The following is an 18978-nucleotide window of genomic DNA, read 5'->3' as shown; positions in this document are numbered from 1 at the left end:
GCACACATTAAAGTGAGGTGGTTATAAGCCAAGTATCATCAAGGATTTTAAGAAGCAACCAGAAGCCAGTAGAGCAAAGGAAGGACTCCTTTCTGAGACTTCAGAGAAATCATGGCCCTGCCAATACTTAATGCTGGACCTCTAGCCTTAAAAACTACAAGATAATAATAAATTTATTGTTTTAAGTTTCCTGGTTTGAGATTATGCATACAGTTGCCCAGGAAACCAAGAGAGTCTATAGCCGCCTTACTATGAACTAGAAAATATCATGTGATCAGCTCCTGTATTCATTCCCTCTGCTCTAGCCACAAAGGCCTGCCCCACCCCTCACATTTAAACATGTCAGGCTTACCCCTGAGTCAAGGCCATGATCTTGTCACTTATCTTGCCTCAATATTCTTCCCCCCTTTCATCATTCAGGCTTCAGTTTAAACATCACCAAACAAAAAGGACTAATTCAATTACTCCAGTTAAAGTGGCAACACTCTGCCACACCCCCCACTACTGCTTTGTTTACTTCGTAAAATGTATTACATCAAAAATAATGCTATCGTTTGCTCTCAGGTTTGCTGTTTGCCTTCCTCAATAGAGTAGAAGCTTCATGAAGCCAAAGGTTTCATCTTGTTCCCCACTCAACCTCAAGTGTCCAGAACTACACCTGACACTTAGAAGGTATTAGATAAATATTCCTGGACAATCGAAACACTGGTGTATCCAAGAAAACACAGAAAAATACGATACAGGAAATGCAAAAGACATAAACAAAATGGTAGGGAAAATGAAAATATGGCAAAAATAGAAAAAGAAAAGAAAGGAGAAACAGAATACCAAGAGTGTGTAACAGGTCTGGATTAGATTTTCTACTTAAATACAGGGAAGTTCATTGATGGTGTGGACTGTGACCGTTTCTTCCTTAATAGTAACTAGTAAACCTGGCAATAAAGTTTGGGTGCTGGGTGGGAAGAAAGGAGGCTAGGACAGATGCTTGCACAGATGGATGGGTGTTGGGACAGTGGGCTAGACAAACCATTAAAAACCCCGAAACCTGGGAGATTCGAGATATGAGAAGGGACATCTCAAAAAGCAGCAGAAAAAATGCATCAACTGTGGTATTAAATGAACTAAAGAGCTACAGAGCAATAAGATTAGAGAACTGTATTACATAATAGTTACGAGAATTCCCCTTTGACCTAACTTGAAATGTTTCAATTCTTTTAACATCTTGAACATTTTAAAAGTATGAAATATTTGTCTGCCTTTTCACAATTAAAATCTTGACCCCAAATTCTTTCAGAGATAGATTAGTCACATCCATGTAGTTATCTGAATAAAGCATTAAAGGAGTTTATTTCCACAGGGTGGTGGCAGGAAGAGTCTGCTAGAAGTGAAATTGGGCTACAGAAGAAGAAAAAAAAAAAAAAAAAGAGTACTCCAGAAGAAACAAGTAGAAGGTATAAACCACAGGGAAGTAGAGGAAGAAAGGGAAGATGAAGAGGTAGCTTCATACATCCTGGTGGAAGATTCTGCTAATAGCCTCAGGAGTGTGGGACTTCGTCTGCAGGATCTTAAACAAGATGGTTTAATAGTGAGTTCTGACTCTCAGAAAAACAACTGTTGGGACTTATCCAGTCCAGTGGCTGGGACTCCATGTTCTCAACGCAGGGGGCTCAAGTTCGATCCCTGATTAGGGAACTAGATCCCACATGAATGACTAAGACTTTGCATGCCAAAACCAAGATCTGGTGCAACCAATAAAGAAAGTAAGTAAATAAATATTTTTAAAAAACAACAACTGTGGAAGCTTTGTAGAGTAACAGGGCAAAGAAAACAGAGCTGGGTCAGATTCTATCATTGGGAGGCCACAGTAATCACAGTAATCACGGTAATCATCTATGTAAGAAATGATAAGGGCATTTGAACATCAGTCATGTAAAGGTGAAGATGATCATAGCCAAATGCTTCCTCAGAAATAGAGTGACTACGTTAAACAGGAAGAGGAAGGAAAACAGTTCAAGTTTGAAGGTAATAGCTCTGAGACCCAGTATGGAGATAGGGAAATAAAAGAGTTCAGGTTTGAGAAAACAGAGTATAAGGAGGATTTTATTTGAGAGGAAAATGGTGTTTGTCACGATTGAGACAAGCAGGTGTTGTGGAACTGCCAGCTACAAGGGAATTCAAATCAGAAAGTTTAGAAAAGGCTCCTACGGTTAAGTATAAACCTGATGTAAAAGAAGGGAATAAATATTTTTGAGCACAGTGAATGTGCCAAGAACTGTTAAAGTAATTCAAACACATGGTACCAGGTAATTTTTAAAAGAAACCTTACATGGTAGATGAAATGACCCCCATTTCGCAGAATAAGAAACCAAGGCTTGGAAAGATCAAATTTTTTGCTCAAGGTCATATGGATAATAAACAGCAAACTAGCTATTAAAACTTGATCTGTTTGTAACAAATGCCCATGATCACTTCAAAATTTGAGGTTTTGTTCTATGTGTTAAGTCTTTAAGTAAGTTTATCTCAAGACTTTTGACAACTTCCTCAGTTACAAAATTCTGTTTAAGTTTAGAAGCAATACTTTCCCTTCTGAATAACTCATCATGAATATTTATATAGTCAATTATTCCCCTTAACTTTTTCCTTAGTGACTAATCTAAACAAGTTACTGTTTCTCCTTGATGTGGACAATGTGAGAGTCCCTGTAGACTACTATTCCCTCCTGGCAATATGCTGTGGGGATACATAATTTGGAAAAGCCAAGCACATTTGGTTTTTGAGCTTTACCCATGAGTCAAATTCTCCAGCCACACTGGAATTCTTTTTTCTTAATCTTTTTGCCTCTCCAATTGAAAAAAAAAAAAAAGAAACAAAGCTGGAATAACATAGTTATCTTGATTAGAGGCACTTGAGGTAAGTCTCAACTTCCAGAGCTTCTAAAAATATCATTCAAATGAGTGGAAGACTGAAAGAGAATTTCATCTCAGCTTAAAATCTAGAGTGGGCATTGTAAACTAACAGGGATTAAATTCACTCTCCCGCTTTAAGTAACTAAAACAACTAGACAAAATGTGTGAAAAAAACAAACTTTTTAAGAAACTGGGCAATAGCAGTGTAGTGATCTTAGAGAGACGGAAAGAAAACAAAATAATTCTTACAACTGCCCCAGCATAGTTCCTGGAGAGAGTTTTCATGCCATAGTAGGGTGGCTGGGGGTAACCCAGGTAGATCCCAGAAGAATCCCTGAGTTGAGAAGGTAGAGTTGACAGTCAGAAGAAGCCAAGTCAGCTGAAATTAGCAAAGCAGAGGATGGGAGAAAAGTCAGGTTCACAGTGAGAAAAGCAGGAAACCAGGAGACATCTTTCCTCGTGTCATCACCGGAGTCCGTATCAGCACATCCATGCGACAAAAGTACCCAAGGCAAGGGGAATGACCACCGGGAAGGAGCAGGTAGAACGACTGTCAGAGTCACAGAGGGCAGCGGATAACTGGCACTCCCACCAGCCAGAGTGGAAAAACCTTGTCCACATCAGGAATTAGGCAGAGTCTTCAGCACTGGGGAAAAACAAGCTTTGTCCTAAAGGTTGTTCTGGATGCTCCAGCCAGAAAAGCATAAAAGCAAACCTCAGAAGAAATAAAAATATTATTTTCAAGTGGCATAATTGTATCCCAGAAAAAAAGCTCAAGAATATTTATGAAAACCAAAAATATCCAGCACTCATCAAAAACAAAAAAATTCCCAATATTTGGCACCTTTAAAACAGTCAGCCACAAACAAAAGCCAGAAAATACAATCCATAATGAGGAAAAAAACCAATCAATAGAAACAGACTCAAAAATTACACAGATGACAGTTAGCAGAATATGAACATTGAAACAGTGATAACTATTTTCCACATGTTCAAGAAAGTAATGAAAGCATGAGCATGGTAAGCAGCAACAAGGAGATATTTTAGCAAACAAAAACCAGTAGTGGTCTTTGAATCTATCTCCTGATTTTCTGATAGTCATTAGAGTAATTATTAGTTCTCCTTTAAGGAAAAAAAAAGGAAGTATCTTTATTCTTTAAAATATCATGGGGGTAGACATTGCCCTCATACCCAAAAGAGTCATTTTGTGACTTGACTTGTCAAAGGCATTCATCTCAAAGATTTTAGATTGCAATGGCCCTGAGGTAAGGCTCTGCAACCTCACAACTATTCATGTGAAGGAAATAAGTGACTGGAGGTTTTGAAACATTTCACTAAAAGCTACCTACTTCTTTTTCTTCCCTTTTCTTTTTTCATATGTGTCATTTCTCCTTCTTTCATCTTTTAATAGTGCTGCAAGAAGTATGAATTTTAATAATAAGCAACATAAACCCAAAGTATATCACAGACTAACCTGACACAAGATTGACAGGATTGTTACAGCCCTAGTATTTTTTTTTTTTTAATTTTTTACTATGGTAAAAAAAAAAAAAATATATATATATATATATATACACACACACACACACACACACATATAAAATAAAATGCAATATTTCAACTTATTTTAAGTGTACAATTCAGTGGCATCAGTTACATCATAATGCAATGCAGCTATCAAAACTATCTATTTCTAAAACTATTTCTTCACCACAAACAGAAACTTTGTTACAGTTAAACCATAACTCTCATCTTTCACAGTTTCCTACCCCTACCAGCGGTCCCTGGAAACTCTCATTCTACTTTCTGCCTCTAGGAACTTGCATATTCTAGATACTTCACATCAGAAAATATTTGTCTTTTTATGTCTAGATTCTTCCACTGAGCATAAGGTTTTCAAGACTTGAACTTCACACTGGGCATAACGTTTTCAAGACTCCAACTTCATTCTTTTTTATGGCTAATGCTCCCATGTCCATATATGCCACTTTTTGTTCATCCATTTACCTGCTGATGAACTCTTGGGATGTTTACATCTTCTGCTTACTATAAATGATGCTGCAGTGAAAACTGGCATATAAGTATCTCTTTGAGGACCTGGTGTCTGGGTATATACCTAAAAGGAAAATTGGTGGCATGTATGGTAATTCTGTTTAGCTTTTTGAGGAATGTCAAGCTGTTTTCCACAGTGGATTTATCATTTTATATTTCCACCATCATGTACGAAGGTTTCAACTTCTTTAAATTCTTGCCAACACTTGCTATTTTCCTTTCTTCAAAGTATAACTATCCTAGTAGCTGTAAAGTAATATCTCATTCTGGTTTTGATTTGCATTTCCCCAATCACTATAATGATGAGCATTTTTCATGGGCTTACTGGTTATTTGTATATATTCTTTGTATAAATATCTGCTTAAGTCCTTTGCCCATTATTGAATTCAGTTGTTTGTCTTTTTGTTGTAGTCTTTACATATTCTAGATATTAAACATTTATCAATTATATGATTTTCAAATATTTTCCTCCCATTCTTTGGGTTTTTTTTTTTTTTTTTTCATTTTCCTGACAATACCCATTGATGCACTGCTGCTGCTGCTGTTAAGTCGCTTCAGTCGTGTCCGACTCTGTGCGACCCCTGAGACAGCAGCCCATTAGGCTCCTCTGTCCCTGGGATTCTCCAGGCAAGAACACTGGAGTGGGTTGCCATTTCCTTCTCCAATGCATGAAAGTAAAAAGCGAAAGTGAAGTCGCTCAGTCGTGTCCGACTCTTAGCGACCCCATGGACTGCAGCCCACCAGGCTCCTCCGTCCATGGGATTTTCCAGGCAAGAGTACTGAAGTAGGGTGCCATTGCCTTCTCCACATTGATGCACAGAAGTTTTTAATTTTGATGAAGTCCAACTTACGTATTTTCTCTCTAGCTACTTGTGCTTTTGATGTCGTATCTAAAAATCCACTGCAAATTCAAGGTCATGAAGATTTACACACATTTTCCTGTAAGAATTTTATGGTTCTAGCCCTTACATTTAGGTCACTTATTAATTTTGAGTTAATTTTTGTTCATGGTGTGATGTAGGGGTCCAAATTCATTCTTTTGCATGGGAAAATCCAGTTGTCCCAGCACCATCTGTTGAAGAGAAAATTCTTTCCCAATTAAATGGATATTAAACTCATGTTAAAAATCACTTTGCTATAGATGTATGAGTTTATTTCTGAACTTTCAATTCTATTCCATTGATCCATATGCTTACACTAACTCTAGTACCACACAGCTTCGATCACTGTAGCTTTGTAGTAAGTTTTGAAATTGGGAAGTGTGACTTTCCCAAACTTGTTTTATTTCAACACTGTGTTGACTTTTAGGGGCTTCATGCCATTTCATATGATTAGGAGTGCCTGATTTTCCATTTTTGCGAAAAAGGACATTGGAATTTTCACAGACATTGCATTGAATCTGTAGATTGGTTTGAAGGGTATTGATATCTTAACAATACTCAGTATTTCTATCCATGATCACAGAATATCTTTTGTCAATTTCTTTGATCAAAAGGAAAACAAATTTAGGGAAACCAGTAAAAAAGATCTCAATAACCATACAATCCTGTGCTCTTGTTCCTTGACCTAGTGCGCTTTCATTTCTCTACTCTGTGATGAAATTATGATTAACTAATCCTGGAATAATTTCCAGGGTCAATATGATCTTATATTAAAAGCACAACAAAATCTCAGAACAGTTATTTAAGCATTAAGTACTGTTAACAAATTAGATAAGAAATATCTATTTCTTTAAATTTACAGTTCCACCACAAATTCAATGAAACATATAAACACAAGGAAATATTCTTGTATATATATTCATACTCACAGTGAAAGACTGAGTATTCTTTATTTATATATTTGATACTATACCACATTAAAAGAAAAGGTAATCATAATTAAGATATTAAGAGTTCTGCAAAAATATTATACTTTTTGTTTATCCCACTTAATTCTTGTACAAACTTGCTTGTGTACTCAGTCAATAGGCCATGTCCAACTCAGGCTCTTCTGCCCATGGGATTTCTCAGGCAAGACTACCAGGGTGGGTTGCTATTTACTCTCTAGGGAACCTTCCCAACCGAAGGATTGAACCCATGGCTCCTTCATTGGCAGGTGGATTCTTTATCACTGAGCCACCAAGGAAGCCCAAGAATTTAATAGTCCATATATCAAATGTCACCCTAAATTTAACAATCTTTCCTGAGAGGTACAGGAAGATCTCTGTGTCTTAGGGTTGCCTACCTTGACTGACAGAGAAATGGACAGTAAAAAAAAGTTTTGAGTACATACCCCTAAGATACCTGTTTATGAATTATATATAAGAACTACTCCTTACTTATTAAATTGAATATTAGTAAAGCTTAATTTCTATTTTTTAAAGAAAAAATAAGCCATAATATTTTTTCCTATAATACACTGGATCACTTTGTACAGCATAATCAAGAAAATCAGAGAATTAAAAAAGAAGAAAACAAAAGGGGAAGGTTTTTGCTCTTTATGATATATCCTCACTCTACTGCTTCTTGAAACTCAGAGACTCTGAACACTGTCTCATTTTTAAGCCAAAACAATCTTGAGAAAGTACAACAAAGTTGAAAGTATCAGGCTGCCAGACTTGACACTAAACTACAAAGCTATAGTAACCAAAACACTATGGTATTGGAACAAAAATGGACACGTGGGTCAATGAAACAGAACAGAGATCACAGAAATAAACCAACGCTCACAGGGTCTATTAATCTATGACAGAGGAGGCAAGAATAAACGATAGGGAAAAGAGTATCTTTAATGAATAGTGTTCGGAAAATTGGACAGCTACATGCAAATGAATGAAAGTGTACCACTTTCTCATGTTATATAAAAAAATAAGCTCAAAATGGATAAAAACTTAAATATAAGACCTGAAAGCATAGAACTCCTAGAAAAAAAATAATTACAGGCAGTAATCTCTTTGACATTAGTCTTACCAATTTTTTTTGGATATACCTGCTCAGGAAAGGGCAACAAAGAAGCAAAAATAAACAAATGGAACTATATATAAAGCTAAAAAGCTTTTTGAACAACAAAGGAAACTACCAACAAAACAAAAAAGTAACACTGATTTGGAGAAGATACTTGCAAATGATATTTCTGATAAGGGGTTGGTACCCAAAATGTATAAAGAACTCATAGAACTCAATGTCAAAAAAATAAACAACCTGATTAAAAAATACATAGAGAACCTAAATAGGCATGTTTCAAAGAAGATATACAGATGGCCAATATGCACATGAAAAATGTTAACATCATGAATCAGCAGGGAAATGCAAATCAAAACCACAATGAGATTATCACCTCACACCAGTTAGAATGGCTATCAAAAAGACAAGAAACGACCCAATCAAAAAATGGGCCAAAGAACTAAATAGACATTTCTCCAAAGAAGACATACAGATGGCTAACAAACACATGAAAAGATGCTCAACATCACTCATTATCAGAGAAATGCAAATCAAAGCCACAATGAGATACCATTTCACGCCAGTCAGAACGGCTGCGATCCAAAAGTTTACAAGCAATAAATGCTGGAGAGGGTGTGGAGAAAAGGGAACCCTCTTACACTGTTGGTGGGAATGCAAACTAGTACAGCCACTATGGAGAACAGTGTGGAGATTCCTTAAAAAACTGGAAATAGAACTGCCATACGACCCAGCAATCCCACTGCTGGGCATATACACTGAGGAAACCAGAATTGAAAGAGACACATGTACCCCAATGTTCATCACAGCACTGTTTATAATAGCCAGGACATGGAAGCAACCTAGATGTCCATCAGCAGACGAATGGATAAGAAAGCTGTGGTACATATACACAATGGAGTATTACTCAGCCATTAAGAAGAATATATTTGAATCAGTTCTAATGAGGTAGATGAAGCTGGAGCCTATTATACAGAGTGAAGTAAGCCAGAAAGAAAAACACCAATACAGTATACTAACGCATATATATAGAATTTAGAAAGATGGTAATGACAACCCTGTATGCGAGACAACAAAAGAGACACAGATGTATAGAACAGTCTTTTGGACTCTGTGGGAGAGGGAAGGGGGAGAATGGCATTAAAACATGTATAATATCATATAAGAAATGAATCGCCAGTCCAGGTTCGATGCAGGATACTGGAAGCTTGGGGCTGGTGCACTGGGATGACCCAGAGGGATGGTATGGGGAGGGAGGTGGGAGGGGGGTTCAGGATGGGGAACACGTGTACACCCGTGGCGGATGCATGTTGATGTATGGCAAAACCAAAAATAAATAAATAAATAAAAAGAAAGACAAGAAACAACAAGTGGTGGTGAGAAGGTGGGCAAAAAGGGAAGCACTGTGCGTGGACGTTGAGAATGTAAATCTGTGCAGCCATTATGGAAAATAGTATGAAGATTACTCAAAAAACTAAAAATAGAACTACCATATGATCCAGGAATTCTACTTCTACTTCAACAGAAACAGTAAATCAAAAAATATATATATATATGTATCCCTCCTTTCATTGCACCACTATTTACAACAGCCAAGATATGGAAGCAACCTAAATGTTTATCATCAGATAAATGAATTTAAAAAATACTATACACTGACGCACACATACAAAGGAAGACAACTCAGCCATAAAAAAGAATGAAACCTTCTCAGTGGCAGCAACACAGAAAAACTGAAGGATACTGTGCTAAGTGAAATAAGTCAGACAGAGAAAAATGCGTACCGTATGATTTCACTTATACATAGAATCTACAAAACAAAGCAAACGAACAAACAAAACAGAAACAGACTCACAGACGTGGAGAACAAACAAGTGGCTGTCAAACAGTAGAGAGGTGATTGTGGGAGGATGGACAGACAAAGTCAGTAAAGGGAATTAAGTGTGAACTTCCAGTTATAAAATAAATATATCACAGGGATGTAAATGAACCTATAGAGAATACAGTCAATGATACCATAACAAATTTGTATTGTGACAGATGAAAGCTGGATTATTGTGGTGATCATTTCATAATCTATAAAAAATATCAAATCACTATGTTGTACACCTGAAACAAATGTAATACTATATATTAATTATATGCTGCTGTGCTGTGCTTAGTCGCTCAGTCGTGTCCAACTTTTTGTGACCACACGGACTGTAGCCCACCAGGTCCCTCTGTCCATGGGGACTTTCCAGGCAAGAATACCAGAGTGGGTTGCCATTCCCTCCTCCAGGGGATCCTCCCAACCCAGGGATTGAACCTAGGTTTCCCGCATTGCAGGTGGATTCTTTACTGTCTGAGCCACCAAAGAAGCTCAAGAATACTGGAGTGAGGAGCATACTATCCCTTCTCCAAGGGATCTTCCTGACCCAGGAATCAAACTGGGGTTTCCTGTATTGCAGGCAGATTGAAGCTACCAGGGAAGCCCATATTAATTATAACTCAATTTAAAAAGAAAAAGAAAGATGGTTAGAATCCTGAACTCACCACCTGTGGTGACTAAAGGGTAATCTGCAGCTTCCGGGGGGGGGGGGGGGAGGAAGAAAGGAAAGAAAGATGAGGGAAGGCGGAGAGAGGGAGAGGGAAAGAAGTGATGAGAAGAGACAAGAAGAGAAAAAAGAAAAGAATCAGAAATTTCCCAAATTGAGTATGCTAATCACAAAAGGTAAAATGGTGTTATTTCTGGGAATGCTCTTCAATGGTTACCCAAATTATTTTTTTAGTGACAGTAGAATTATTTTCTTCCTCTAGTAAAAGTTTTTTTTGCAAATAAATCAAACAGGTTGGGAGGAAAAAAACAATACTGTCTCAACCTGTTAATGTTCCTTTTTTGCTATCACGAATAAAATTTTCCCCCTACTTGATCTATTTTAAAGGAAAGTTTTAAAATGTTGCTCTCAGGTGCAAAGATGGGTCAAGGATCCTGCTCTACGACACATTAGGGAGGGGTGTGAGACCACCCCAAGAGGGAAGAAGTAGTTCTGTGCCTTGCTGGTGCACAGGGGCCTGGAGAGTGGTTAGAACAGGTCTAGAAGGTGGACAGGCCCCCTTAAGAGGCATGTAGTGTGTGCTCACGGGGGTTTTCCTCTAGAAATCAGAAGGAAAGTAAGTGGTGGGTTAGTCATCCCTTCCAACAGGAATAAAACCAAAGAAAGGGGCTGTTACAGATCTCACAGGTGAGAAAGTGACAAAGGCCCACATTTAAGCAGGTCACCTCCCAGCTGCAGCGCTGCCAGACTAGGTCTTCCATTTGTAACACAGACACCAAAAGTACCATCACTTCCTTCTGTACCTTATAAGTCTTTAAAACACATTTTAAGTCAAACTAGAAAACAGAACAATACTATAAAGCAAGGCTCATATATGTGTCTGCCGAGAGAGGAAAAATGCTTGGGTATTTACAAAATGACATGAAGGGATGTGCTGGTGAACTGAAACTGGACTCAAGGGATGTGTGGTCTGGTGGTTTCAGTTTTTTTTAACTTACGTCGCTGAGCCTTTCCCGGGAGCTGCTCCTGTGGAAGCCTTTGGATTCTCCACTGGCGCTTTCACTGTCACTGTCCCTGCAGCTGTTCTGCCCTGGCTTGAGCTGAAGGAAGAAGAAAAGAGGAAAAAGAAAAGTGTCAGTGGTCTCCTCACACAACTGCTCCTTCACCCTTATTCTCTAAGCCTTGTCAAAAATGAACAATTTAAGGTCCTGGTCTTTAGCATTTTTCTCAGCTTCTGAATAGGGCCAGGCAAGCTGCTGTAGAAAGAAATATGGGGGATAAGATAAGTAAAACATTTAGCATAAAATGTCAATGTAGATAAGAAGACCTGAGCAAGCCTTAAATAAACACTTGAAAAGTCTAACATGAATCTTGGAGGGTAATCTTCCCTGAGATTTTTCCAATCCAGGTTTCACCAGCTATGATTTCCATCTTATTCTCTCTGTCCTCTTATGGAGAGAAAAAAAAAAAAAGAACCAACAAAGAGAACAAAAAACAAGTTTTTATTTTCCTAAGAGAAAATGATGAGATTCTTTATATTATCCTTTAACCACTAGGGAGACAATGACCCTGTTTTTCAAGATAATATTCTAAAGGTATTTTAAAATACCAAATTAAGACCAACAGCTTAAGTAAATTAAGTCAACATCCATTCAACAACTATGTATTAAGTATAACATCTGAGCCTGAGAGTAAAAACTAGAGATATGGTGCTTATTGACCAACTTAAATAGTCTCTGCTGTTTCATAGCTTTACAAAGCTGTTACCAGTTTCTACACATTTACTGGCTCTGATTTTCATGTACAGGATGTTCGACACATTTACCCAGATCTGATTTTCCATTCAAAATTAACAAACACACAGAACAGCAAACCACGACTCTATATAAGAGTGAGTCAAATTCACATGGACCATTAGTCTGTGATGTTATCACCAACCACGTTTGCAGAGAACCCAAGCAATGTGATGCAAGTTACAACACAGAGCCCCTTTACAATGTGCTCACTCTAGCGAGAGAAAGACAGAGCAGGATAAACAGAGACAGCAACACAATGAAATACATACACGCTAAATGAAAACCAGAAACGAGCCAGTGGTGTTCGGAGGAAAGGTAATTTCTGAAGTCTTGAACTGTAAAAAAAAGATTAAGCACCTATGGCTGAAAGGAGAGAGAAAGATATTCTTTATGAGAGAAAGTCAAAAAGAAAAGGCAGGGAAACCAACATGCTAGGAAATGATCAGGAGTCTTATCGGAATTTAAAACAACAACAACTTCTTCTGTGAGGAGATAGGAAGAGGGGGGCATGGGTTAGAAAATGGGAAATGTCAAACAGAACACAAGCCCCTTATTTCTGGGTAGCAAGGAATTTCAGAGAGTAGAACAGGTAACAGGTACCAAACATCTTGGCTGCAGGCTTTCATGTGGCTCTGGGACCATGGGGGAAGAGGAACCAAGATGAACGGAGAATGAAATCAAATCAGCATTTCTTGTAGCTTTAATGTGCCTCTTTAAAGACTACAGTTCAGGCCTGACTTTTGGTCATACCATCTAATCAGCTATTCCCAAATCCCCGCTATGTAAAATGCATTCTTTTTTTTTATTTCAACATTTCTACAAATCCACTTTTATCACTTCCTTCTAAAATCCCTTTCTCCAGGAAGTCTTCTCTAATGGAACCAAGAAAAATGATCCTAATTTTATTCTGTATCCTCCTGAGCCCTTAAGTACTTAGTTTCCTCCTAAGTTACTGTTAAACCTGCTAATTCTAAGTTAATTCAGATGCAAGCTATATGAGCCTTTCCTTATTACTATGGTATAAAAGTTCAGAATACTGTCATTCTCTTCAAGTTTTCATTTTTATACTTGTAATAAAGGGGAATTTAACCTAAAATGAACATCACTTCCTTTCAATTTCCTGAACATGTCAAGTCCATTCCTGGCCTGTACTTTTTCACACTAGATTTTCTCAGTCTGGAATGCTCACTCTCATTCTCTCTGCACTTTTCAGGTCAAAGTTTTTTTTTGAAGCTCAGATATTATCTCTTCCACCATGGTCTTTAAAGCGTTCTTTCTCTATATATTTATTTTTTGACATATGCTTTCAAAGTCTAGCAAGCATCTCATTTTTCATTAAATGCCTTTTATAATTGTGATATATTTTATCAAGTTTTAAAAGACCTGCATTAAATATATTTATACTAATGATAAAATCTGTGTGTGGAATGTAATTCATAAACAACGTCAGAACTCTTATCTCATTGGATCTCTGAGTTAAGTAGAGGCAGGTAAAACTAGCTCCAATGTGTGGAATGGAAAAAATAAATAAATAAAGGAAATCTGCTCAGAATTAGCAAACAGATTGAGGACTAACCCCATGTCTCTACTGCCTACTGCTATCTTCATTGTAATTCACAGTGCTTGTTTAAATGTTTACATTTAACCTGGAAATAATGATTCTGTGGTAGACCAGTATTCTCCCACAGAATTTATTTTCAATACATCTGTGGTAACTAACTGTATTCACAAAGAAATCTTATTAGGTAACATTTGATCAAATAATGTTTATAAAAACTAAGTCCTCCAACTTAGAGGAGAAATAAACATCAAACTGGGAATTCAGAGAATAAGAAAATCAAAACTTTTCCTAACGCTCAAATGGCTTAACAAAATCTGGACTTTCCTTTTGGGTCTCTTCCACGTTTCTTCATGGAAGGAAAAGGATGACTTCAACAAGGTCCAACAAGAGACCCCAGTGGCCCTGATGTAAATTATCTGACTAAATGTTGATCTAGGCTAAGAGCAAAACCCAAGAAAAACTCAGAGGAAGCAGCTTACCAGCCTTCCTTATGTCCTGCCAGCAAAAGCACTTCAGTGAATTCTCTTCAGAGAGCCTTACATAAAATCCACCCCCATACCACCCCTTTTACCTCCAAAGCCAGGCTCAAGTTTAAAGGAAACTTAGGATTTTAAGCTGTCAGACAGCTCAATATTTCAAAGATACAGACTGACTACAGTAAGTACTAAAGCTAACCCACAAGATTTCAGGCAAAGAAGTATTCCTTCCTAATCCCATGAATACATTTAAGACTGGCATTTTCAACCACATCCAATGGATCATTCGGGGTAGCATAACTAACTCCGAAGTTGTAATCCTTCACCTGAAATTCCCAGCTATTACCTACAACCAAGAAACATTACAAAGGCCAGGTGCTGGCTTAAACATTTAAAGACCTAAGAAAAATCAATCTGCATGCATTGATTTCTCCTAGCATTCACAGCAACTCTAAGAAAGTTTCTGCTATAAATGATGCAATGAAATTTTTTACTATCAGTCTTAAGATATCTAAGGACCTCACTTATTTAAAAATTACTACAATTCACTCTAGCTTTAGAAGTTTCTACCAATTAGGTATAATATAGTTTAAGAATCAGAACTAGAAAAAAAAAAAAAAGTGAAAGGAAGCTAGCATCTAGAATGAGTGGCTATAATACTAGCAGGATTATCATCTTTTGTAAAATATAAGAAGCCAGTGTGTTTTCATTAGATTTCGTAGGCAGCAGTATATTTACCATGCTCTGAAACTGTGTTGTCATTACAGAGTTAACTATTATTAATGACTAATTAGGAAAATAACAATACATGGTTTTATTACAGCTAATGAACATGTAACAGTCCCACTGCCCCAGACTGAGGGAAGGTGGAGCAATTCTATGCACACCTGGCAAGATTTGAGAGCCAGGCTGTGCCATTCTTTTCAGTGTATGTATGGAGAGTTCCACAGATGCAAGATGTTTAGAAGGTGTCATTAACCCTTCAAACAAAACTCACAAAGGGATGAAGTATGTGAGAAGATACCTAAGCCCAGAACTCTAGATGACCGATGTGACTGACTGACGCAGTGCCATGCATAAGAACAGCTGAAAGTAATCTCCTACCCCAGTTTTGGTTCCTCAAAGCACCATAAATCTTATCTTGGACTGCTGAGTATTCCTGCAGGGATCTAAATGAACAACATACAACATTTCTTGAAGGTGCCAATAAGCACCAAATCTCCTGTTCAATGATATTTTAAAATATACCTCCACTAACATCAAAACAGTTGAGTATTTAATCTCATAAAAGTGGTGTTTTATTTTTCCCATATAAAACTGTCCCCAAGTGGAGAAAGTTTCATAGATTGAGTGGCATTTGACTGTTTTATTTCTTAGGCTTTAAAAGGTATTTTGGAGGAGAGGCACAGAACCAAAGTAAATAACTTAATGAAAAGGTTGGACACGTCCAAACAAGCTAGCGGGAAATAACCAGTACAAACAAAATTACAAAGTTGAATAGAAAAAACTTGTTTTTAAGAAATAAATGTACTTTTAAACACATAATAATAACATGTGACAGAAACAAAAATTAAATTCTGGAAACTAGGGTAGTACAAGGAATTTGTGTGAAATTTCTCTGGGATCACAGAATCAGAAGATATACTGTTATTGTTTTCAACAGTTAGAGGAAGAATTTTAAGGATTTCATAATCATAAAATAATCACTAGTAAAATTTAAATACTAAAGTTATTTGCTTTCTAAGTTACTATCAAATGTAAAATAATAAAAATCATAATTATCAGAAACAGAAAAAAAATAAGGGAAATAGCAAGAAAGCAAGAATATGGCTAAGTATATTAGTTATTATACCAATAACATTCATGGATTAAGCTCCTTTTTTTTTAAAGGCAAAGATATCTAGTTTGTATTAGGTAAAGTAAAAAAAAAATGTATTTGTTGGTCATAAAGCACTCCTAAATTTTAAAAGAGAAAAAAAGACAAAATATTAGAAATAAATGGCTAAATCATATGCCAATCATTTTGTAGCAATAAAAGGTATAGTATTTACCTTTTACACTTCTTTTCTTTATAAAAGGAAATCAACAGGAGTTAAAAAACTTTAGCATGCTACTTACACTAAGAAAATAAAACAGCAGAAAGGGACCCAGGGGTTAAGGGTTACAGAACTCAGTTTGACTCAAGTAATACATATTCAATTAGGTAACTTATATAGACCACATCTTCCAGAGCATCCAGGGGACATTACCACAAACTGAAGATGAAGTAAGCTACAACGAATATCAAGGTATTAAAATTCAGAAACTACATGAACAGCCTTCTGGATAGTAAAAATTAATGACATTTTAAACTGAATATCCATATTACCTAGAGATTTTTATTCAATATAAAGATAATAAAAATTCTCTCCACAATGATAACTGAGTCATAGAAAAAATAACAAACACAGCACTTATAAATTAAGAAAGTGAAAATTATAAATACATAAGTAAAACATTTAACAAGATCTGTTAATTCTGTGTTAGAGATTAACTTATGTATTTTCTACCAGATTGGAAGTAACAGAAATAAACAGCCTAACTACAGAGAACAAAAAGTAACACAACAAGAAAAGCAACAGTGGGGAAGATTAGAGAAAGGAGATTACAAAAATAAATACTACATAATGAATTGGAAATTTAAATATTATACAATTAATACATTAAAGTAAAATTGGGACAAATATGAGACATACTTCTTATATATTTAAGAATGAAGAGATAAAAATCAAAACCCAGAAATAATATAATAATACTATGCCAATACAATGTGGAGAAGGCAATGGCAACCCACTCCAGTACTTTTGCCTTGAAAGTCCCATGGATGGAGGAGCCTGGTGGGCTGCAGTCCATGGGGTCGCAAAGAGTTGGACACGACTGAGAGACTTCCCTTTCACTTTTCACTCTCATACATTGGAGAAGGAAATGGCAACCCGCTCCAGTGTTCTTGCCTGGAGAATCCCAGGGACGGGGGAGCCTGGTGGGCTGCCATCTATGGGGTCGCACAGAGTCGGACACGACCGAAGCGACTTAGCAATACAATGTAATAATAATATGATTATCATTACAAAAATGTGATAATGAACATATTCTAAATTAAGTAGTAAACATAATTCTCTGTTGATACTGACAAAAATCATACTAAATTAGTTTCAGTTTTTAAAAAACTTTAACAAAATTTGATCCAGAGCTTGGAAAAAAAAATAGTAAAGTTAATCTGTGCCCAAATTTGATAGTAAGAAAACAAAAAGAGAACCACATGGATGATCTTAATTTTAAAAAGCTGCAAAATTCTAATGAAAGGCAACAAATTAGACTTAATAATAAATAAAAAACAGCCCACCAAATTCTAATGAATTTTGCAAACGAATGTAAGAATCCACCAATTTTCAAATGGGCACAAGGGAAATTTTGGAGGTGATGGCAAAGTTTAAAAATTGTAGTATGGTGATGGTTGTACATCTCTGTTAATATATTAGACTGATAATGAATAAATTTCATCATATATAATAGAAATATAATGTTATATATAATGAATATTTTAATAGAGCAGTTTATTTTAAAAAGATAAGAATCCATCAGGGTTTCCTGGGTGGCCCAGTAGTATAGAATCCACTTACTAATGCAGGAGCTAGAGGTTAAATCCCTAGGTCAGGATGATCCTCTGGAGAAGGAAATGGCAACCCATTCCAATTCCCATTTCCAAGCCTGGGAAATCTCATGAACAGAGGACACTGGTGGAATACAGTCCAAGGGGGTCACAAAAGAGTTGGACACAACTTGGCAACTAAACAACAAGAAGTCCCCTGATTTTCATTTTTTACTCCAGAAAAGAGTTCCCTGGTTGAAGACTTACCGATTAAATCAGACTAATGAAGCAAAAGAACACAACTCTCTTTATTAAAGTCAACTGTCCATATAAAAATCTAATCATGGCAGTAAACACAGGGCGTATCTGGAGGGTCATCTTGGGATCTTGCCTACTACAGTCAGTTTCCAAAGGCAAGAAAAGGAGGAACTGCCTCAATCCATGTATCATAAAAAGGGTTCCTGTATATGCCTGGATTTTGGAGTGTCATTTCTCTTTGTCACTGATGTCCCCAAATAAATACTTAAGGTATTCCATAGATAATAACATGAAGACTGTGTTATTTGCCTGAAAAAAACAGAAATGACTGAAGTACTTACACTGGACTATCACATACATTATTCAAATTTAAACAGATTCAATGGACTTCACGGCAATAGAAAACGTTGAAAAGTTAATCAAATAAAGAGCAGAAAATAAGCTAAGATCAATCTAACTATGTAGTCTCAAATATAAACGAAAAGCAATTAAGAGCAACCTAACCAACTTTGATATCCTTCCAACAGACAAATGCAACCCAAACAACAAAACTTAATAATGTTCTATGGCTTATCCAGAGAATCATTACTCTATGATTTGGCCAAGAGGCTATTATGATACTATCTCTTCATAACTTAATAATGTGAAGGAAAGGGAATGGAAGTGTAAAAATCAGTGCTCATATATAAATAAAATCTCTATCTACAACCTGGGTACTATTTCCAAGTTGAATTATGTTGACAAAAGGCATGATAACAACCTGACTTTTCATTTCCTATCAAAAAAGAAGTCTAAACTATCTGGGGGAAAAATAATGCACAAGAA

General features: G+C 36.5%; 1 protein-coding gene across 1 annotated transcript in view; it reads right to left on the bottom strand.

Moving 5' to 3' along the window:
- Positions 1-18978, bottom strand: part of AUTS2 (activator of transcription and developmental regulator AUTS2) — a 1212191-nt gene that overhangs the window by 679916 nt on the left and 513297 nt on the right. The window contains 1 exon segment of the mRNA XM_070363017.1: positions 11433-11534. Coding sequence (XP_070219118.1) covers positions 11433-11534 — 102 coding nt within the window.

This window comes from Bos mutus, chromosome 25 (genome assembly GCF_027580195.1).
Source record: "Bos mutus isolate GX-2022 chromosome 25, NWIPB_WYAK_1.1, whole genome shotgun sequence".
Classification (NCBI taxonomy): domain Eukaryota; kingdom Metazoa; phylum Chordata; class Mammalia; order Artiodactyla; family Bovidae; genus Bos; species Bos mutus.
The sequence above is the reverse complement of the archived record's forward strand: the minus strand, read 5'-3'. Positions and strand labels throughout refer to the sequence as shown.